This window comes from Neolamprologus brichardi, chromosome 7, assembly GCF_056152115.1.
Source record: "Neolamprologus brichardi isolate AB-2024 chromosome 7, ASM5615211v1, whole genome shotgun sequence".
Taxonomy (NCBI): domain Eukaryota; kingdom Metazoa; phylum Chordata; class Actinopteri; order Cichliformes; family Cichlidae; genus Neolamprologus; species Neolamprologus brichardi.
The window spans coordinates 33,651,437-33,674,485 of NC_142110.1; the positions used below are offsets into that span (position 1 = coordinate 33,651,437).

Consider the following 23,049-nt stretch of genomic DNA (forward strand, 5'->3'; position numbering starts at 1 on the left):
TTCAACATTTCTACAATGTGACAACAACTGGGGCATTTAATATAAATAAGGCATTATATATACGGAAAAGAGAGGGACATAGTTTTACATGTAAGTCTTACATAGCAATGTCACAGGTCTGAACACAGCAACTCAGTGTAGGGTGGGAAATGTATAATCTCCATCCAGCTGAGCCTTCTGCTGTGAAATCGGCTGAATGTGTTTATTTGACTTTGGGTTATAATACATAAATCTCTTACCAAGAATATTTCTTACAGCTAATATTATAACACAGGTTTTTATAAAGGACCAGAGTAAGAGTAAGACTGAGAAAAGGTGCTTTTCAACAACCTTGGTTTGTACTACAGGGGTTTCTTATAATCTAAATTATTGGGTTAAAAACAGTTCACATAATCTATAACACCTCCTGTGTTGCTGCAGGTGTTTGGTAACATTGAGCTGGTTGAGGAGAACGCCATAAACCACCACAACAACTTCCAGACCTTTTTCCAGGCCTTGACCCTTCTCTTCAGGTAACCCTGCTTCCATGCTCTAATAGTTCTGGCAGCTCAGATAATCCAGTGATTTTGGGTCAAACTAGCTCAAGCACTCACATTCACTTTTCACTCCTGTATCTTTACTTGTGCATCTTTCAGGAGCGCAACAGGCGAGGCGTGGCATGAGATCATGCTAGCATGCCTCAGTAACCGGCCGTGCGATAAGCTCTCAGGAACTGCAGGAGACGAGTGTGGCAGTGACTTTGCCTATTTCTACTTTGTCTCCTTCATCTTCCTCTGTTCCTTTCTGGTAAATACCTCCTCCTACTGCATGTTTTCATCGACTTACGTTTTCCAGAAGTTTAATGTTCTTATTCTGAAAGTCTCAGAAGAATGCTGCAAGTAACAGCGAGTTAAAGAGAACAATAGGAATTAAATGTAAATGAGGTGCTGCTGAGGAGACAAACCCCTGTAGATAACAGTCTGTTTAACTGCTTTTTATGCTCTTTTCATAAATCTAATTCAGTGACACAGACAAACACATTCATAGAACATATTACTAAGGCCTTTAATAGCCCAGTAGTGTTGCCATTATGAGGCAATAAAGTTGGTAGCAAAGCTAATTTTGAACTCTCCAATTTATACAGAGAATGCATAAAATTAAATGCATGCATAACAAAATGTTATCTAGTAATATAAATATGTGTTTTTTAATGAATGTGTAAAGCATTCCTTTAAAGAAGAATGCATAGGCTATATAATCACCACAGTACTGTGCAGTTTTTTAAAAAAAAATAAAGTTTAGGTAATAGCTTAAATTAATACCAATGTTCCTATTAATCAACATGTATGCAATTTATTTCACTTTACTGTGATGTCATTTACCAGATGTTGAACCTCTTTGTTGCGGTCATCATGGACAATTTTGAGTACCTGACCAGGGACGCCTCCATCCTGGGGCCTCATCACCTTGATGAATTCATACGTGTGTGGGCAGAGTATGACCCTGCTGCTTGGTAGGAGCCTTTTCTGACTTTGCTACATTTTACTCCCCAGTGTTAGGAAGTGGTAAAGGTGGTTTTCATTTGAAAGGAAGCCAAGTTAGGAAGCAGAACAGTCTCAGATTGACTTCTGTGTCCCAGCTGGATAACTCTGAGCTTGAGCCCAGAGTTTGGGCTGAAGCTGGTGACAATCCCCTCTTTTGGTTGGACTGATGCATGCAAATCCAGAGTTCCACTCGGCGTCCACTCAGCTCTCCTCGCTGATAAGCTCCAAAGCGACTCAGTCTCTCACTGTGGTGTGAAGAGAGACTATTTCTATCCATCCAGTTGGGGAATACAGGTTCATGTCACTACCCTCGCTGCTCTTTACACCAACCAGAAGCAGTTTACCTTTAATAAAACACTATAAAAGTTTTGAGTGAGACAGTAATCTGTCTCAGATTATGAAAGGCTCCTTAGGTTTTAACGAAAGCTTCACAGGAGCCTTGTCAGTGAGTCGGGACTCCAGGAGAGATGAGAAATTATCATCACCTGACAGACATTACGGGGGAGGAAATATTATTTATTCCTTTGAATATAAATGAGCTGCTCTCAGAAGTGCCTACAGTAACATTCAGCTTATTCTCCACTGCTACAACTTCTCTTTATGTCAGTACATTTAAGGCTCATTGTTTTCAGCTTTTATCAAAATTGGTGATTTTTTTATACAAAAGTTGTTGTGTGCTACACTGTGGAAGTTATTTACCTACATTTTTCAAGGAGCTTAATCTTTGGGTGTGAAAAGTGACTATTTTACTAAAAACTGGAGTTTAGTTTCTGAGCTTTGAGGCAACTGTTGTTGTGAATTTGTGCTATGTTAATTAAATTTAGTTGAATGGAATTGAGTCCTAGCCTGAGATCCACCTCTCACGATACTCTGTATCCCTCCACAGTGAAACCTGAGCTGGTCCACAGAGACCCAAAAATGGCAACAAGTTGGAAGTCCAGAGTTGCTAGAGAAGATCAGCTTGTGGGGGCAATTTAAAATCAGGCTTTTGATTTTTATTGAAAAACTATGATCATCTTTAATGAAACATGTCACTATCAAAACACAATTCAACTACTTTTTGAACAAAAACAAAAATCTATACTCACTGAATTCCTGAAATTAAAACTGGACATCAGAATCAGGAGGAGAAGTGATACAGTGGGATGCAAAAGTTTGGGCAACCTTGTTAATAGTCATTATTTTCCTGTATAAATCGTTGGCTGTTACAATAAAAAATGTCAGTTAAATATGTCATATAGGAGACACACACAGTGATTTTTAAGAAGTGAAATGAAGTTTATTGGATTTACAGAAAGTGTGCAATACTTGGTTAAACAAAATCACGCAGGTGCATAAATTTGGGCACCACAAAAAAAGAAATGAAATCAATATTTAGTAGATCCACCTTTTGCAGAAATTACAGCCTCTAAACGCTTCCTGTAGGTTCCAATGAGAGTCTGGATTTTGGTTGAAGGTATTTTGGACCATTCCTCTTTACAAAACATCTCTAGTTCATTCAGGTCTGATGGCTTCCGAGCATGGACAGCTCTCTTTAACTCACACCACAGATTTTCAATAATATTCAGGTCTGTGGACTGAGATTCCAGAACGTTGTACTTGTTCCTCTGCATGAATGCCTTAGTGGATTTTGAGCAGTGTTTCGGGTCGTTGTCTTGTTGAAAGATCCAGCACGGCACAGCTTCAGCTTTGTCACTGATTCCTGGACATTGGTCTCCAGAATCTGCTGATACTGAGTGGAATCCATGTGTCCCTCAACTTTGACAAGATTCCCAGTCGCTGCACTGGCCACACAGCCCCACAGCATGATGGGACCGCCACCACATTTTACTGTAGGTAGCAGGTGTTTTTCTTGGAATGCTGTGTTCTTTTTCCTCCATGCATAACGACCCTTGTTATGCCCAAATAACTCAATTTTAGTTTCATCAGTCCACAGCACCTTATTTCAGAATGAAGCTGGCTTGTCCAAATCTCTGAGACAGCTTTCTGTATCCTTCCCCTGAACCATGATGGTGAACAATCTTTGTCTTCAGGTCATTTGAGAGTTGTTTTGAGACCCCCATGTTGCTACTCATCAGAGAAAATTAAAAGAGGAGGGAAACTTACAATTGACCCCCTTAAATACTCTTTCTCATTATTGGATTCACCTGTGTATGTAGGTCAGGGGTCACTGAGCTTACCAAGCCAATTTGAGTTCCAATAATTAGTTCTAAAGGTTTTGGAATCAATAAAATGACAACAGTGCCCAAATTTATGCACCTGCTTGATTTTGTTTAACCAAGTATTGCACACTTTCTGTAAATCCAATAAACTTCATTTCACCTCTTAAAAATCACTGTGTGTGTCTCCTATATGATATATTTAACTGACATTTTTTATTGTAACAACTAACGATTTATACAGGAAAATAATGACTATTAACAAGGTTGCCTAAACTTTTGCATCCCACTGTATAAGTCAATTTGAACATTGTTGTTGGTGCTAAAAATGCTGGTATTTCAGAAACTGCTGATCTCCTGGAATTTTCTCTCTCAACCATCTGTAGGTTTTGCAGAGAGCGGTCTGAGAAAGGGAGAACATCCAGTGAGTGGCAGTTGTCTGGGTGAAAACAGCTTGTTGACGCCAGAGCTCAGAGAGAATGGTTAGATTGGATCAAGCTGATAGAAAAGCAACAGTAACTCAGATAACCACTTGTTACAACCAGTATGCAGAATATAGGTTATGCAGAAGATCTTCCCTGGTGGGAACACAGGAGAACCTTGAAGAGATGGGCTACAGCAGCAGTAGACCACACTGGATGACACTCCTGTCAGTTAACAGTTCACACAGGCTCACCAAAATTGGACAACAGAATATCATAACTAATAAGCAGCCAATAAGTGTATATAGTTGTACTGACAAATTTGTAGCACCAGCAGCTTACAGAATTTATGCCACATTGCACATTTTTAATTCTCCCCCCAAAAAAATCCACTGATGTATAAAAGAAGAGACATTTTAAACAAACTGAACAATGAAGATCCTGTGCTGTATTTGTTTTTCTTCTAACTGCCTCTTCTTGACAGTTATTTGTTAATGTCCACTGACTGATAATAGATCAATATGAATAGATAAAATGGAATAACCTTTAACCTAACCTCTCGAATATGTCTCATCTCTTTCAGCGGGAGAATATGCTATCGGGATATGTACAAATTGTTGCACTTTATCTCGCCTCCTCTGGGCCTGGGGAAGAAGTGCCCCAGCAGGGTGGCTTATAAGGTTTGCCCTCCCCCACAGTCCTTTTGTTTTATAAGGGACTGTGATGGTTTCAGACTGTCAGTGTCTCTTCTCATTCACTGGGGTGCCAGAGAATGACCTGAACACACATGCATACAAATGCTCATCGATCCTCCACTAACCAGCGGGCAGGTAACCATGGCGAGTGCAGGAAACAACGCAGCATGTCAGCCTCAAACGGAAGGCATCAGATGCCATGTCTAAGATATTTTCCTGCTTCTAAACACAGGAGTGAAAGAAGAGTGACGACGAGAGCATTGTGTGCTTTGTTTCCACTTTGGTTACTGCTGTTGTCTCTTAGCATGCAGAAAAAGAGTGCATGTTAAAGGAATACTCCACTGAACATCTCGTTTTTGATTCATAAGCACCAACTTAAGAGGTGAAACTGAAAAATTTAAAGCTGCTGTTTTAGATCAGACACATTCATAGATGTTAAGTTTCATGGCACCTAAGGAGCCCTGGACGTCATCAAAACTGTGTTGATTTCAAATTTAAAATCAATTTTGAAATGTTCAAGTATCCATTTACTCTTGGCTGCATAAATGACATTAAGCTCACGAAAAACGATCAGACTTTATCTAACAACTTGCTAATAAATTTGAACTGTTAACTATAATTTTAGCCAATTATTCTAGCTAGCTATTGATATTAATTGCTATTAGTGCTATCTAGCAATTATCTGTTAATAGGTAGATCCATCTGTTCTGCTTAGGTGACAATTATTTATTTAAATTCATATATTTAACGTAATGTTTCATTTATCTCTCATTTGCAAACAATTTCCATCTGTTGCTAGCCATAATTTTAGGTAATCATGCCCAATTTTTCATTAATAACCTTATTTAGCTATTTTAACCTTATGTTTATCTTATACATGTCTCATCTAATAATTAATCTTTTTTATCTGTAAAACATTATTTAGCTAAGATGTTCTGCTTTCAGTTTACATACCTTTAGCTACCAATAGCAACTGCTAGCAATATTTTTAGTGAAAATGTTTTTAATTACTTTTTGATCATTTTTTAAAATGTTTAAATAATTTATGCATTTATTTTGGTAGTCCATAACAGCTGCTTATCCATTACTCTTTGGTATCTTCATAGTTGGTGCTATTCAGTCGATTTGTGCACACATGAACACAATAGTTGTACTCAGGCAGATCAAAACAACAGTTTTGTTTATTTTTTAAGATTAGTTTAATAAATCTCTTCACGTGCGCCCTGGCTACTGCAGAAATACACCCTGTCAACTGTGTGTACCGCTGGTAATGACCGCTTCAGATTATGATTTATAGATAATATATTACACTGACCCAGAATTATGGAAAAGAAGAAAGGAAGTACACCAAACTATTCTTATAAATGTCTTCAGGTACTTCTGCATTTATTTAAATAAAATAATATAATGTCATTGCAGCTTCTGTAAAGTAGCCTTCAAACTTTCTACATTCACCTTTTAAAAATTTGTTACAGGCAATAACATTTACTTGAAACTGATTGTTTTTTCAAGGAGTATTCCTTTAAAGAAAAATGTACTCAGATTTGTTAAAGCATACCTTCCACTGGGAACCTTTCATCTTTGTACAGGCAATCCTCTGGATCATCCTCCCCTCCTTCCTTCTCTGGAATCCATTCCTGAATCTGTAAATTCAACTAGGATGGCATTCCTGGTCATCATATCCTGGAAATCTTATTAACAAGGATTTCTGTGTTTCCTCTCCCTTCTCTTTTTTGGTTTGGCCACTTTCTGTTATAACTTCCCATTCTTCTTTTAACCACTCCACCTCCTCACCTGGGGAAACTTCATCCTTCCTTCCATGGTCTCCTACCAACCTTTCCCTGACAAGTGGCCGCATAGCTTACCGGGATATGTACGAGATGCTTCGGGACATGTCCCCTCCACTAGGTTTGGGAAAGAAATGTCCGCCCCGAGTCGCCTATAAGGTAGAATCGCATCTTCCTCCTTCCTTATCCCTTCCTCCTGCATCCACTGCAGGTTGCCTGTGCTCACCTGTCAAACATCTTCAGGCTTCTGTCAGTGTGTCAAAGCTGATATCTTCTGGCCTGCTGTTCTGATGTTCTTTCTGTGTACTTGTGTGGCTCTCTGGGCTTGTCCTGTTCTGTGAGGGTTTTCTGTGCATTTTGTTAGTCTGCTCTAGAGGGCCAGGCAACAGTAATAAATAGAAATAAATCAGAGAGATGAGGAAAGCATCATATTCACAAAGTCTCCATTGGAAAATAGGAGGTATTGGTTATTAAAATGGCATCAGCATCAACTAAAATATGTTTTTTTCTGTTTGATAGTTAAACCTGTCGTTACTTTCTATGTTGACACCACAGAAAATTATTATGTATTCTGCAACTCCACAGAGCTTTTGCTTATTGTTTTGGTTTTATGGCTGTCTTGGCACCCCTGTTTCCAGCAGCAGCAGCAGGTTGCTGTTTTCAGCGAACACGCTCTGCTAAATCCACTGTACACCATCTGCCAAGCACCAATTAACAGAAAAATAAAGATAGCGACTAGCTTGTGAGGAAAGAACATCTAGCCATTTGGATGAGATATTTTTCTCAAGGATTAGTGGAGACTGAACACCATTTATAAACTTAATGCATGCCATTCTGTGATTTGGTCAAGTAGCAAGTAACTGACAACCTGTAGGATAATCCAGCTGTGGGTCAGCTGCATCTGGAAATGTTTGGTTTAAAAAAAAAGGGTGCAAAGATCCACACAAACACTCAGTGAATAAGAGAACGGGTTGTTCCCCAGACAATTATTTTGTTACTTTGGAAATACTGTTGATGTCTGTAAGATCAAGAAAATACCTTTAAAGATATACCCCACAAGATAAATGGTTTTTTGATTATCTGCCAGGTTTCCAACAGGCCTTAAGGGATGACAACATCCAGATAAATCACCATTAAATTAGATTTCTTTTCCTGATGGCTTTGGTGAAATCCGGTTGACACTTTATGTTCATATAGAGAAAATTGTACCAGATTTGGTGATTTGTTAAACCGTAGCCTCTTCGCATGCGAGCTTTGTGCTTTGCACTGGGAAGAGGGGGGAGGGGCGGTAGTTACACGCAGTAGCACAGGAACAGAGCGGGAGGGAGAGACAGAGAAAGAGAGCCAGGGACAACAACATCACATTAGAAAGGTAGAGTAATCATCCACAAATATATTCAGTTGCAGATGATAAAGGATTCAGAAAGTTTATTCATGCAGGTCCATATGACAGAGAATATGCATTTTCTTTTTTTTCATATTATAATTTATATTTAATTGTGTTGTGGTTTGCAGTGTTTTGTGTTGTTTCACTTTAAATTTGTAAAAGGAAAAAGCTGAAAATTTAAATAGTTAAAAGTTGAACCGTGAATAGTTGGTTTTTGTATTATATGATTTATTTATTACATTTTATGTGGAGTGAATAAATAAAAGTATATTTACAGTGGCCCCTAGAGACAAACTACATACAAACTTCAAAACAGTTACGAACCCTGAAGCACGTACAAACTCCAAAACACGTACAACAACAGAAGTGCTCCATGATGTTAGGGTGCAGTGTTGAGCTTTTGTTACCTAGTGGCTACACAAGCCAGCAAGTAGCAACGACCGGATTTGGTGTGTGGTAGTAACAGGTAAATGAACATTTTTTTTAAATGATTTGAATATATATGAGTGCCTGTGTATAAATACACAAACAATACACACATGCTTTCAATTGTGTAATTTAAGTGATCTAGGTAGCTCTGTTTTGGAAGTTCAGTTCATGCTAGAAATGTGTTTTGGAGTTTGTACGTGTTTTGTCTCTAGGAGCCAAAACATAAACATATATAAATAAAACCACTTTTTTTACATTAGTAATTCCTTTTGTGCATAATTTTATATTATTGTTAATAATAAATTAATTAAAGCAACAAAACAACCTGAAGAGCCGGTTCGGAGCCGAAAGAGCCGGTTCTCTAAAAAGAGCCGGAAATCCCCTCACTAGTGGTTTATGGAAAAAAAATGTAAAAAGAGAGAGAATATTTAGCGATTTTTTTCTTGAAGGATCAAATCTGGATTCATGTGCTAAAAAGAATTTATTGAGGAATCTCTCATTCCTGCAAAATGAGTCATTTTAAAACATTTTCACCATCATCCTATCACTGAATGGAATAAAAGAGAGCCTTTCCCATGTGTCCTGTGATTAGAACACCTTTTATCCTTGTCAAGTGCGAGTCAAGTATATGTATATACCTCGACAATCCTCAGGTAGTCCCTGTGCTGGCTGCTAACCTCTTAGCATGCAGACTTAATGTGAGTGGTTCCAGTATGTGCGCAACTGTCGAAATGAATCAGATTTAAAGCAGCCCTGCCCTTGCCCCAGTTAAAAATGTCTGGGTCTGACGTGGCTGCATCTCCAAATATAACTCATGTTTTTGTGAATCGGAAGGGAAAGACATGAACAAAGCGAGAGCAGCGGTCCACTTGAGAGCAAGGCTAGCATTTTTATCTTTCCCATTTCCATTTTTTTCTATTTCTTCACTCCCACCACTTTGCTGTTGATCACACTCTTTGTTAACCTCCCTTTGTTTCTAAAGAACGCGTTATCATCCTAGTCACAGTTGTCCCTGTTACCCGTTAGTTTACACTTTTATGTTCTGACTTTAGGCAAAGCATCACTCTCCCTTTTGACATTGTATCCTTTCTGAGGATTTCTTTTTCTCTCTATTTTCCATTCTTTGTGGCCAATATGTGCAGCTTATGTCTTTGCACGTATGTTTTCTGCATAACAGCATCTAGCACCTTTTTGATGGTGTGTTTCTTCATCTTGTGTCTTCAGCTTTTATTCTTATTCAGTCTGTTTCTGAGAACTACAGAAGCAAGACTTCATATGTGTCAATGTTTTCTACCGTCCAGGCACTAACTCCCCCTCCTCCTCCTCATTCTCCTCTTACTCGCCTCTAATCGCTCTATCTCTTCATCTTCTTTCTGTATATCTGTGTTGTGTCCATTTCACTTGAAGAAAGTGAAAACCATCAATTATAGCTTTCCTGTTTTTCTGCTGTCTCTGAACTTTCTCCAGTTGCAGTTCAAAGTCATACATGCAATACATGCATGCTTCCACCACCCCTATTATATATTCATCAATGCATGTGTACATGAATCATTGCATTGCTGCACTGGCATGGATTTATGCTGACTAGTTTCTTCTTTTTTACAATGGATGAAAAAGTTCTTTAAAATGGTTGTTTGTTTTTTAAATTTTGATATTTTAAAATTTGATATTCAGCGCTGCCAAGCAATTGCTACTATTAGCAATTTTAAATACTTGTTAATTTAAAAGTATTGAGAGTGGACCTGAAGCTTGCATTGTAAGTGCCAATTTTGTCTAGAATTCTAAATACAATCAATTTTGAACAATATGGAACAGAGAAAAGCAGCAAATCCTCAGAATCTGCTATTAAACTATTAAAAGTAATAATCAATGTCATCATTAGTTAATTAGTTTATTATGTCAGCAAGGCTTTCCAGAACTAAGTGAAATTTAATTTATTTTATGCTGGTGCAGTGACCTGTTCTTTCATGTTTCAAGACAAAGAAACTTATCATTAAAAAGGTTTGGAAGCCAGCCGATTGGAAATGGTTGACTGGTTTAAACCCACCAATATTCTCATTTTGATGGTGCTGGCAAATTGAGGTTGTGGAAGCTCTATTATAAACAAATTTACAATTTAAATAGATTCACATTGTTCTCACATAGAACAATAATAATTTATCACTGTAATCAAATGGTTCTCTGGATTCTTTATTTACAAAATAGGACAATTACAGGTAGGGTGTGAACAAATAGGAGAAAAATACAGAGTGAAAGTTGGTGCAGTTTTTAATTTTACTAAAATTTGACTTGGACTTTTTTTCCTTCTACAAAAAAGTATCTATTGTAATGTAACTTTAAGGTAATTTAGCCCTAAAGTGATGGAGGACAAGTGAAACCACAGAACCATAGAATGTATATAAAAGATGGCTGTAGTGCCTTAAACCTGCATTCTTTCCTGTGACCACCAGGGGGAACTCCTATGAATGCAAAAGGAAGTGTGTCATCTTAAACATTGGTTTCAGTCAGGTCTGCTACTCAGTCATCCAGTTTTGAAATGGCAATACGGCAACAGCAAAATTGCTGAGTTCGAAGTTTCACAAAAGAATCTCATTAACTGTTGAGTGATAGTGGCTATGTATAACTTTTATGTACAGTCTATGGCAAAAAAAGCATTTGAATTTTCAGATAAAATTAATGTGCAGCTTCAGTGAAAGTTAAATACACCAAGTGAGGACCTTTTTTGTGTATTTTTTTAAACAAAATTCCCCGTCTTCTGTTCCTTGCTCAGTGTTTTTAAGACATTATAGCAGGAATAAACCCCACAGATCATAAGCACATAGAAAATACCAGCTTGATTTTTATCTTTTGCAGCATTTTCAGCACATTAACATTTTGATGGTTAAAGAGCTGCGTGCCAACCAGCGACCTTTCCTTTCTCCTCCTTAAGTGACTATTTCGAAAACGAAGGACATGCTGCTGTGTGTTTCCAGCAGCAGCAGCAGTGAAGGCTCACAGTGCTTAGCATTATAAGTTAATCATATTTTCGGTTTTTGGAGAACTGTGCCATGTAGCAGTCTCGTAGCAACGACAGCAGCCATAAACGGCTCTGTTTACTGCTGTTAGGTTGTGGCAAAATAGGGTGAATCTTTATTTGGATGGACTAAAATAATTGATAGTGATGACTGATTTATCTTTTTTCAATTATTTTTTTTGCATTTTTACTTTAATTTTACAGTAAACAGAAGTCAAAAATTATTTTATTAACCTCACCCCAAATATTTACTCTTTTACTCACTAATGATTCTGTAGTCGATGCATTTGCTGCATTTTTCTGTTTTATCTGTTGTGATGGGCATCTCTTGTCATTCTTATCATGTCTATATTAAATAACATAGTCATGAATCATTATTTGCTGCCACAGCATATAACTGTAGATCATCATACCAGTTAATGAAAACAAATCTTTCTGGTGTTTCTTAACCTTTTAAAATGAGATAAATCCAGAATTGATAAGCAATCCTTTAATTTGTTGTGTAGCGATTGGTGAAGATGAACATGCCAATTGCGGATGACAACACAGTGCATTTCACCTCCACCCTGATGGCCTTGATTCGCACAGCCCTGGAGATCAAGCTGGCATCTGGTGAGACTAAAACTACAAAAGCCAGAATCCCTTGCAGCTGCCCTGACAGCTTTGATGTGAATGTGAATGGCGCTGAACTCTCTGGTGCAGATGCGATGTGACATGTTTGTGGGCTCATCCTCAGGCATGCTGGCACAGCGTTTGTGCGATGCTGACCTGAAGAGGGAAATAAATCGAGTGTGGCCCAACTTGTCACAGAAGACCATGGACCTGCTGGTGACGCCGCATAAATGTGAGCTACAGCTGTGTGTGGGTTTTGATGGGATTTACTAGTTCTTGCTGGTTATATGGTTTTTATTTTTACTCACTTTACCTTTTAAGTTTTGTTTTTGCAATGGCTGTTTCCTTCTTATCACTCTTGCTTCAGCTTGAAAGTTAGGCTAGATTAAAGAAAACAGTTTAAAATGATAAAATAAATTCTGTTATTGAGATTTGCAGATTTTAGTTTTTAAAGTAAAAAAAAAAAAGGTGTCTACTGTGGTGAGAACATTAAAGAGAAACACATCTGTTGTGAAGACATACTCGCCATAAAAAGTTAAAAATCACTGTACGGTTACCTAGTCACTAGTGGACTGTGCACTAACTACTTCATAAGATGATTAGTTTTTGTTGCCGTGTGTTTTCTTTTGTTTTGCTCGAGTAATCCTGCTGCAAACTGTTGCAGTCTCACCCCCCAAGTTGTAATTTTGCTGCTCCTCTGTCGCCATCTGCTGCTTACTTGGAGGAACTGTCTCTCACTTGTCTCTTCTAGATAACGAGCTGACTGTGGGGAAAGTCTATGCGGCTCTAATGATCTACGACTACTATAAGCAGAATCGTGCCAAGAGACTCCAGCAGCAGAATTCTTCAGATGGACCTCAGGTACATCACAAAGCAAAATTCAGCCATGCGTTATTATCTCCAGCTCACTTCATCCAGTTAGAAAAAATCCTAAGACAATTAGACTATTTGGTCACACCCATTGTCTGCCTTGCCCTCACTGGTTGCACCTGTTTCGTGTTTGTTCCTTGTGTATTTATAGTCCCCTGTTCCCCTGGTTAGATGTCAGTCCATCTGTTTAGCAGCCTGTGTACCCTCTTCTTTATCCAACCTGTTTGCGTCCCACTGTGTGTTCATCTCCTTTGTTTCTTTCCAGTTTTATTCTAAGTCATTGTGAGGTTATATTATTTTTGTGTAGTTTTTCCTGATCATCCAGCCTTAGTCACTTCCCATGCTTTTGTTTGCCAACCTTCGCTTTTGTTTGTTTGCTTCAGGCTGTTTTTGGGTTTTTTGTTCCTTCCTGTGTATTCATGTTAAAATTTAGCTCGCCTTTCTTTGGTATCCTTGCCTCTTGAATTCCTTCCTTCTTTTGGTCCTTTTTACACTTCAGAGTATTTCTTGACGCATTGATTTTTGATATTTGACAAATTAAAGGATTCAAGTAAAAGGAAAGGAAAAGAAACAAAACACAGAAACAAAGCTGCTGCTATTTGAATTCAGAAAAGGGATTTTTTTTTAAATCAGGTTGTTTGAAAGTGTCGTCTTTAATAATGAGAATTATCACAGAACTCTACCACCTAGTCTTTTGGTTTTACAGATTTTGCAGATTTTGGTTTTGTTTAGTTGCATTTACGTTGCTGTGTAAAGTCTTGAGCCACCCCTTCTTCTTTATGTTTTTAGTTGTATGTATAGGCACTTTGTTACTAGCAATCGGTAACAAAAACACATAATTCGATCCCATTTCCCACTAAATGCCCAATATAAAACTGTTCCAAAAGAACTATTAGCAAAACACTTATACTGCACTGGAAACCGGACAATTGGAGGACAACAGTGATTGTCTACAGTCATCTGTAAAACACATTAAAGGCTCTGTCATTGCTCAGTTTCATTGCATTTAAGCCAGTGGTGTATGGGGTGTGGTCAAATCTGATGAAACCAGAAAAGTACCATCAGATTTTGATTCATCATGCATTAACATCTGGAAAGCACTTGATTGGGAGTGGCTTCATTTTTCAGCAGGATAATGATCCCAAACACAATGCCAGTGCAGTAAAAGCATACCTGGATAGAAAAACACACAATGAAACACTTATCAGTCATGAATTGGCCTCAAAGGAGCCCAGACCTCAACAGTATTGAAGCAGTGTGGGATCATCTGCCAACATCCAAATAAGAGCTTTCAGTGTCTTTCAAGAAGCTTGGAGAACTATTTCTGAAGACTAGATGAAGAAAGTTTGTCTTAGAGAGTTCAAGCTGTGTTAAAGAATAAAGGTGGTTGTACCAAATACTCACTTTCAACCTTGATAAAACTATACAAATTCTGTTTTTGTCTTAAATATTTGCATGCCTTTTTGCATGTGTTTCAATACATGCCCTGTTAGGAAATGATGGTTGGCTCAAAATTAAGATGAAAAAAAAAAAAAGTCTATAGCATTAATCTTTGTACGTCTTAGATGTGTTAATAAGTAGATTTAAATATAACTATACTAGCTTTAATATTTTCTCCACTGATGTTTTTTCAACTCTCTGCTATCCTTCTTTCTCCAGAGTAAATTGGGGTCCTTGTTCCGTCCTGTACTGCCATTCACTCACATACAGGAAATAGAACCACCGTTCTCCAGGCCCAAACAAGTCCTCTCACCTGAGCCTGAAAAAAAAACAGAGGCCTCGACAGCTACCACCACCAACACCTTGATTAACAAGGACACAATGTAAGTGACTTTATCTATGTCAATCAATCAATGAAAGCTTTATTCGCCACATGCAGGTTGCCCTGCAGTGAAATGGGAAAGTTTGGTACTCACATTTTTATTACCGGTAATCGTCATCATCATCAGCATACAAGCATACAAGTATGCGTATTTAAAAATAAAGCGGGAGCAAAACTGAGTTTGGTACTCACATTTTTATTACCGGTAATTGTCATCAATCAAACCCATCGAAGTCCTCATCCTCTGTGTCTGAACTGAACAGCTGCGCTAAATCTCCATCAAACATGCCAGGTTCACTTTCTTCACCTTCAGAGTCACTTTCCGTGCCGTGCGGCTCCTCGGAAATGATGCCGGCTTTTGCGAAAGCTCGAACAACAGTGCCAGCAGACATGTTAGCCCAAGCATCTACAATCCATTCGCAAATTGTGGCGTAACTCGCCCGGCGCTGCCTTCCACTCTTAGTGAAACTGTGGTCTCCATTGGTCATCTATCGCTCCCACGCCGCTCGCAGCCTTACTTTGAACGGCCGGTTCACACCAATGTCCAGCGGTTGGAGTTCCTTTGTCAGGCCTCCCGGAATGACAGCAAGCTCACAGTTCATTTGCTTCACTTGTTTTTTCACATCGGCTGTGAGATGGGCACGCATAGAGTCATAGATCAACAGCGATAGTGATGCGTGGAAAAAACCACCTGGTCTCTTTACATACACCTCCCTCAGCCACTCTTTCATCATTTCCTCATCCATTCAGCCCTTTTCATTTGCCTTAATGATGATTCCTGCTGGAAACTTCTCTTTAGGCAAAGTCTTTCTCTTAAAAATCACCATAGGCGGCAGTTTCTGTCCATTAGCATGGCAGCCAAGCACAACAGTAAAAGAAGACTTTTCGTGCCCCGTTGTGCGTATCGCTACCGTGCTGGTCCCCTTCTTCTCCACAGTGTGACTCACCGGGATGTCGAAAGTGAGCGGCACCTCGTCCATGTTAGTGATGTGGCTGGGCTGGATGTGTTTGTCGGCGATGTGTTTGCTGCAGTAGGAGCGGAAGATGGCCAGCTTTTCATTATAATCCGCTGGAAGTTGCTGCGCTACCGTAGTCCTGGTCCGGAGGGAAAAATGGCACCGTTTCATAAAACGAAAGCACCAAGACGGACCTCCTTGGAAATGTTCAATTTTCATTTCTTCTGCTAGTGAAACTGCTTTTAGTCGAATGGTGATCATCGAAACGCTTCTCCCACTCGTTCTTTGCTCGATGATCCACTGCTCGAGTCTTTCCTCCAACTCGGGCCATCTCGCCTTATGTCCGCGGAAACTCAGCTGCGTCTTCTTGACCTGTCGGCGCTTGTTTTCCAGCTTCCTCCACTTGCGAACCATCGATTCATTAATCTTAAATTCTCTCGCGGCTGCTCGATTTCCATGTTCCTCCGCGTAGCTGATGGCCTTCAGTTTAAACTGTGCTTCATAAGCGTGTCTCTTTGCCATTTTGAGGGTTGTTAAAACAACGATGTTCCGCATAACGCACATACCTGTCCTTTTATACAGGTATGTGTGATTGTCCCGGTATATACAATCAACGCCCACACTTCACCCTTTAGCGTTCTCATGGTGTTCTCTACTACGTCCTCCTTACAACACACAAAGGGCGCGCTGCACTTTTTAAAGAAAATCTAAGGCTTTTATGTGCGCCTTATAGTTGCGAAAATACGGTAAATGTCCACAGCACAACATTGTGAAAGACATGACAAGCCACAGGATTGGGTGGGGGGTGAGGAGTAATCCGAAGCAAACACAGCAGCCGCCCTGCACAGCGCTACCATTCCAGCGCGGCACACAGACCCGCCGTGTTCCCCCGCAGGAAACAAGCATCGAAGGCATTTGGAAAGGGAGGGGGATGAGTGTGTGCATATCAGTGTAAGTGTATGTGTGTGCGTGTCCATAGTTCAGCTGAGACAGTGTCCTTCCAAATGAAGGAATGACAAGCTGGGAGTCCTCAGCATTGTGGTGCTGAAAGACACTATACATATGAAAAATATATAACGAAATAACAGAAGTCACATTATACGTACCATATTTTGTCACACAGTAGCAGGGCTTTTATTCAAATCAGCTGCATAAATCCACAGGTCTGTATTTGAAGTTCTTGACTAGATTAAGTGGTCATGTTTAACAAAGGGTGTCTTCTATCTTCCATTTTAAATTATTGCCTTGTGCTGACTATATCATTGCAAAGAATTACTCCCTCATTTGACAGCTGACTCAGATTGTTCGAGGTTCTCCACACGATGCACGTTGCACAAACAGATGCTCAGAAAAAGCCATAAACTGTTGATCTGTGAAACATTTGCGCAAACCAGATACAATGGCAGCCAGATTGAGTTATTTTGATTCTTTTTCCTGTTCATATTCAACCACACCCCTGGCCATTATAACCTAGCAGGGTTTGAATTGTTTACAGTTTTAGAGGAAATCAAACTGAAATCAATGAGTTCATCTGAATCCAGCAGACTCAGAATGACTGGAATTAAACTACAGACCTGAAGTAAAACCTCCTTGACACTGCACCGCTGACAGCATCCAATATTACAGTCAGAGTCTTTGTTTCTTGCACAGACTCAACCAGAGGACTGCCATAAAACATTCCCAGTCTGGAGATGTTTCTCAGGCTTCACAGAGGCCCAAAAGTCGAAGAAAGCTGCAGAGAGGCCAGTCGGAGGATGTGCAAAATTTAACAAGACCTCAGGTAAAAAAAATCACAGTCATTAAAATGTTTATTATATAACATACACTCTAAGTATATGCACTTATGCCTGTGTTGTCTTTCCTTCAGGAACAGGTTGAACTGAAGCAGGTGGAGAACACTTCAGATGCAGAGGCATATCCCAGCCTGGAAGGTCACTGCAGAGCAGCCTCTCTTCCCCGACTAAATGCTGAATACTACGTAAGCTCTCTGGTGCTCATGAGGTCATGCCTCTTGTTTTACTACTCACAGGAAGAATCTTACAATACTTTTTTGTTTTCTAGATTCTTGTTTTAGTCCAGAAATTGTGCAACTTTTTTTTTTTAGATAAAATAGACTGAAAAAGGCTGATGGGCTGCTGAAGGGTTACTGGTTAGAGAATGCAGCCGGAAGCAGTGGCTCTCTGTCAGTCCGCATCAATTCAGCCTGTTGACCTCCCCTGAGAATTTCAGATATTTTACCGAGGAGGAAGTTCAGCATGGAGATGTGTAAAGAATAAAATATACAGTAAATATGCAGATAGAGGAAATTAGTTAACAGGAAGCAGCTTCACACTAACTGAGAGGAGCTATCACACCTGGCAGGGACAAAAATATTTGGAACTATAAAATACTGCGTCTAATTTTTTGGTTTCTGTACTTTGATCATAGCTCGCTCGTTACCAAATCCATTAACTAAAATGCATCCAGTGTAGAAACAACAATTTACTCTACCTTTGATGCGATAGAAGGTTTTGTTAATTTGTACTGATGTAGAAAAGGCAATGATATTACCAAGGCAATAACCAGATGAGATACAGCACTGAGAGTTCTTAAAGCATGACAAGCTTGAAATCTCTTTTAAAGAAAAGTGATAGATAAACCTAAGATATGACGTCTCAGATATTAAAAGCTCACATAATGCACAGACATGACAGTAATGCTTTTCTTTTGTAAATGTCTGAATGGAAACAGCTAAGTACATTACCTAAGATGTTTAACTTTAAGTTTATATCTCCTGCAACCGAAACACTAAAATAGAGTATTTTATAATATGCATTTCTATGAGTGTAGACTGCTGCAGGGATGGGTCTTAAAACCCAGAAATGATTTGGCATTTTGCACCAGTTGCTTCAGTTCAGTTGTCTCTAAAACAGTGAGTTTTTTGTTAAATGCATGAATTGATAAGTGTATTTAATGTAAACTTCAAAGATTTTACATTAAATACACTACGCATTTCATTCTAGAACATAAAAATAGGTCTGCTACCAAACAGCTGAATGAGACTAGAAAAGCTGTATCATAGCTAACATAGGAGGTTAGGTGGTAAAGTCATGTGACCGTAGTGCAGTCAATTTAGAGACAACACTTTACATAGTTATATTAGAAAAGGTCATAAACCATATGCTGCATGATTATCATATAACATTAAAATTAGGTATCTTTCAGTTTTTGTTTTTTGTTTTTGCAATACAGATTGAAAAAGCTGGCATAAAAATCAAACTGGCTTGTTGTCAAGGAAACCAGTTTGATGCTGACTGGTCTAGTTGAAATTTTAAAGTCTTTCTTACATTTTTTTATAATATTTACTGTAATCACACTCACCTACAAGAACGTCTGAGTTTTGCGTGACTGCACTAATTTGTTCATTTTTATGACATGCACTTTTTTAGCAACCATTATTAATTATTTCACTTTTGTGAATTACAGTAGCTGCTCGTGGCTGCTGCATATGGATGTCATGTTAAGAAAAATTTTCTGTCCATCATTTCTGTGTTTCTGGATTTTTCCACCTGTCAGATCTTGTCAGTTTAGCCTTGCCGTTTGCCTGTCTGCGTTTGTGTGTCTGTCTCTGTTGCTCTGCTCTCTTCCACAACACGTAACATTTGCTTTCCTTATGTTTATGTTGCATTTTGATCTCTCACGCTCTCTCTATTTTAACGGACCAGGCTGGAGTTACTCTGTTTTTCATTTCTGTTAAGAAATTTTTGCAAAGGATCAAACCCAACAATGTGCAAGTTCATAGATTAATATTTTACACTTTTTCTAATACTTGTTTTTAGAGCAAAGATGAATCAAGTAGGAGTAAATACTGCAAATGTCGTATTTAGCGGGATATCAATACACATTTTTGATGCTCTTTTAATGTTTTTAAAAACACAAAAAAAATGTCAAATGTAGCTGGTGTACATACAGAGGTGCCGATTGCAATAGGGCTTAGTGAAGTGAAATATACATGAGTTTGTGGTAAATAAAAATACTCCAAGGAGGCAACATTACAGAAGAAGCAGCTTCTCTTGGAAGTCACAAAGCAGAAAAATGTGAACACATTATAAAGAGACAATTTTGTGCACTTTTCTGCTTAATTGTCTTTTAAAAGCATTTGAACACATCAACTGCACCTTATTCTTATTGCAGAAAAATCATAAGACTGGCAACAGATTGAGCAGAACATGTGATGAGACATTGTTCTCATCACCCCTAAGCCTGGTTTTGAGCACCTACTCCCTGTTAGATCCTCTCCTCCCACCTGAACACCATACGCTACTGTGAGCCACCACACATATGGGCAAAGTTAATTTCAAATTCAGGACATGATTCGCACCAGCTGCAGTGCCCATCACCATGCTTATGTTCAGACCAAAGTATTCAGTGAGTTCCTACCACATCCATCTTTGAACTCAGCCTTCATTTCAGTCAGGAGTCCGGATTGCTTTGATCAAAAAGAAGATTGTTATTCCATCTGCAATAATTTCGACTTGATGGCATGGCATGATATTGCAGCCAGAGGCAGAGAGAGCTGCAGTGAGGCCCCTATACAAAACAAAGTGGGTATCAATGACAACAGACATGGCATTGACGTGACATTTGCCATTTAAATGTGAAGAAGGAAAGAAAAAGTGTGTTGTCATTGAGATCAGCTGACATAGCTGATCTGGTCTCCATGGCTTGTATAAAACTAATGCTATGCCTGATATCAGCTACACACCTGTAAAGTTTGTGGCTTTATACAAATGACACATATCTGCCATTAGTTGTTTTTCCAGACAAAATCTAACCTTTTACTTTTTCAGTATTAAAAGTTTGAAAGACTTTCTATCACATGACTGTTTCCTCCTGTCCACATACAGACAGCCGTTAAGTATTAAAATGACTAAAAACCACATTTTGTGGTAGTTTCCATACAGTCGATGTCTCTGTCTGGTAATGATGACACATGTGTGCATTGACAAGCAGGATGAACACATTGTTGGTTTTGGTCTTTTCATTGACAGAAATATAATGCAGAATATCAACTGACTCATCCTTCTTCAGATTCTGCTCTCCTTTTCTGTCTTCCCTTTCTCCTGATTTCGATGCTCACTGCTAATGTTTTGCCCACCTCCTCTTGTGTGTGCTGTCTGATAGCGGAGCCACCCTCGCCACGCCCCTGGGACCCACCTGGCAGTATGTACCACCTGTTGTGCCACACCTCTCTTTCTTCTCCTCTCTCCTCCTCTTGTCCACACCCTCTTTTTTTTCTTCTTTTCTCATGTCTGTTTACCTTCATGTGCTCCTCTCATCACAGGAGTTCACACCCTCCCCACCATCATTGATAAAATGACCCCCACCTCACAGTTTAATAACTGCTCATCCCATTAGACTGTTGATAGACACAGTAAACACATTAAAACCCAGTATTAGCCGTTAAACATACCCAGAAAAAGCATTTGTATGTTTAACTGAGGTATGTCAAGCACTCTGTCCTGCTTTTCAGTCATTAGTTACAGCAGTACAGTACTACACTTTGGTAAAAATGGGTGTATGTATGTAAGTGTTGTTATCTAGTGTGTAGTTTTTGCTTGTGAGTTAGTGTGATCTTTAAAAAAGAAACACAAGGTTGAGACGGTACTGCTGCTTTTCTGCTATCTAAAAGGTTTTCTTTTTAAAACCTTCTCCAACTTTATCTGTCATTTGTTGTCATGTTTGGTCTTAAAATCTTATTTTTCCAGACAAAATCCAATCTTTTATAGCCTCTTAGTTGAAGGCATGTTCTCTATTAAAAGACAGAAAACCTTTCTATCACATCACTGTTTCTTCCAGTGGTGTGAATAGAGACAGGAAGAATTAAGAGATTATACCACTAATCTAAGAGGTAAGATTTTAAGACTGTGGACTAGATAAACTGACTTGGTAATATGATTTAGATTTTATTTTGTTGGCAGTGTTGTGATATTGTTGTGTGACTGTTGCTACAGGCTAAACTGTGAGGTAGGAACAAAAAGAATAGCACGTCCAACCTCTTCCTGTCTGTGAAAGCAGCAACCAATGTACAAAAAAATAAAGAAAAAATTAAAGAAAAAACGTTTATCCACCAACCGTATATCTGTTATTTAGTGGGCTTACAGTATGATTAAAGACAATGTTTTTGATTGGCTAAAATAATTAAATGAAATCTACACAGTAACCAGCAGGTGGGGTTGTAACTCAGCTGCTGTTCCAGCTTCCTATCACACAAGTTACCTGGTAGCTGTACTGGTCAGTAAGGTAAGACTTTGTTGGGGGGAGTGTCACTGTCCTCCAGGCATTTATTCAAAGTACTTCGGGGAAAATAAAGTATGACTGTGCAAATTTAAAGCAACACACCTCTATATAATTATAACTACAGTGGGGCAAAAAAGTATTTAGTCAGCCACCGATTGTGCAAGTTCCCCCACTTAAAATGATGACAGAGGTCAGTAATTTGCACCAGAGGTACACTTCAACTGTGAGAGACAGAATGTGAAAAAAAAATCCATGAATTCACATGGTAGGATTTGTAAAGAATTTATTCGTAAATCAGGGTGGAAAATAAGTATTTGGTCAATAACAAAAATACAACTCAATACTTTGTAACATAACCTTTGTTGGCAATAACAGAGGTCAAACGTTTACTATAGGTCTTTACCAGGTTTGCACACACAGTAGCTGGTATTTTGGCCCATTCCTCCATGCAGATCTTCTCAAGAGCAGTGATGTTTTGGGGCTGTCGCCGAGCAACACGGACTTTCAACTCCCGCCACAGATTTTCTATGGGGTTGAGGTCTGGAGACTGGCTAGGCCACTCCAGGACTTTCAAATGCTTCTTACGGAGCCACTCCTTTGTTGCCCGGGCGGTGTGTTTTGGATCATTGTCATGTTGGAAGACCCAGCCTCGTTTCATCTTCAAAGTTCTCACTGATGGAAGGAGGTTTTGGCTCAAAATCTCACGATACTTGGCCCCATTCATTCTGTCCTTAACACGGATCAGTCGTCCTGTCCCCTTGGCAGAAAAACAGCCCCATAGCATGATGTTTCCACCCCCATGCTTCACAGTAGCTATGGTGTTCTTGGGATGCAACTCAGTATTCTTCTTCCTCCAAACACGACGAGTTGAGTTTATACCAAAAAGTTCTACTTTGGTTTCATCTGACCACATGACATTCTCCCAATCCTCTGCTGTATCATCCATGTGCTCTCTGGCAAACTTCAGACGGGCCTGGACATGCACTGGCTTCAGCAGCGGAACACGTCTGGCACTGCGGGATTTGATTCCCTGCCGTTGTAGTGTGTTACTGATGGTGACCTTTGTTACTTTGGTCCCAGCTCTCTGCAGGTCAT

General features: G+C 39.1%; 1 protein-coding gene across 11 annotated transcripts in view; it reads left to right on the top strand.

The window, feature by feature from the left end:
* cacna1bb (calcium voltage-gated channel subunit alpha1 Bb) overlaps positions 1–23,049 on the top strand; it is a 213,504-nt gene that overhangs the window by 180,119 nt on the left and 10,336 nt on the right. For 6 of the 11 annotated variants that reach the window (XM_087843518.1, XM_087843516.1, XM_006803497.2 and 3 more), the window contains 11 exons: positions 421–512; positions 636–786; positions 1,365–1,492; positions 4,688–4,784; positions 11,922–12,027; positions 12,152–12,259; positions 12,779–12,888; positions 14,557–14,720; positions 17,326–17,455; positions 17,543–17,653; positions 20,839–20,877. In XM_087843518.1, the coding sequence (XP_087699644.1) occupies positions 421–512; positions 636–786; positions 1,365–1,492; positions 4,688–4,784; positions 11,922–12,027; positions 12,152–12,259; positions 12,779–12,888; positions 14,557–14,720; positions 17,326–17,455; positions 17,543–17,653; positions 20,839–20,877 (1,236 nt within the window). Of the gene's footprint in view, positions 1–420; positions 513–635; positions 787–1,364; positions 1,493–4,687; positions 4,785–6,648; positions 6,746–11,921; positions 12,028–12,151; positions 12,260–12,778; positions 12,889–14,556; positions 14,721–17,325; positions 17,456–17,542; positions 17,654–20,838; positions 20,878–23,049 lie in introns of all 11 variants that reach the window. The other 5 variants (XM_087843517.1, XM_006803498.2, XM_006803503.2 and 2 more) reach the window with 2 other exon arrangements.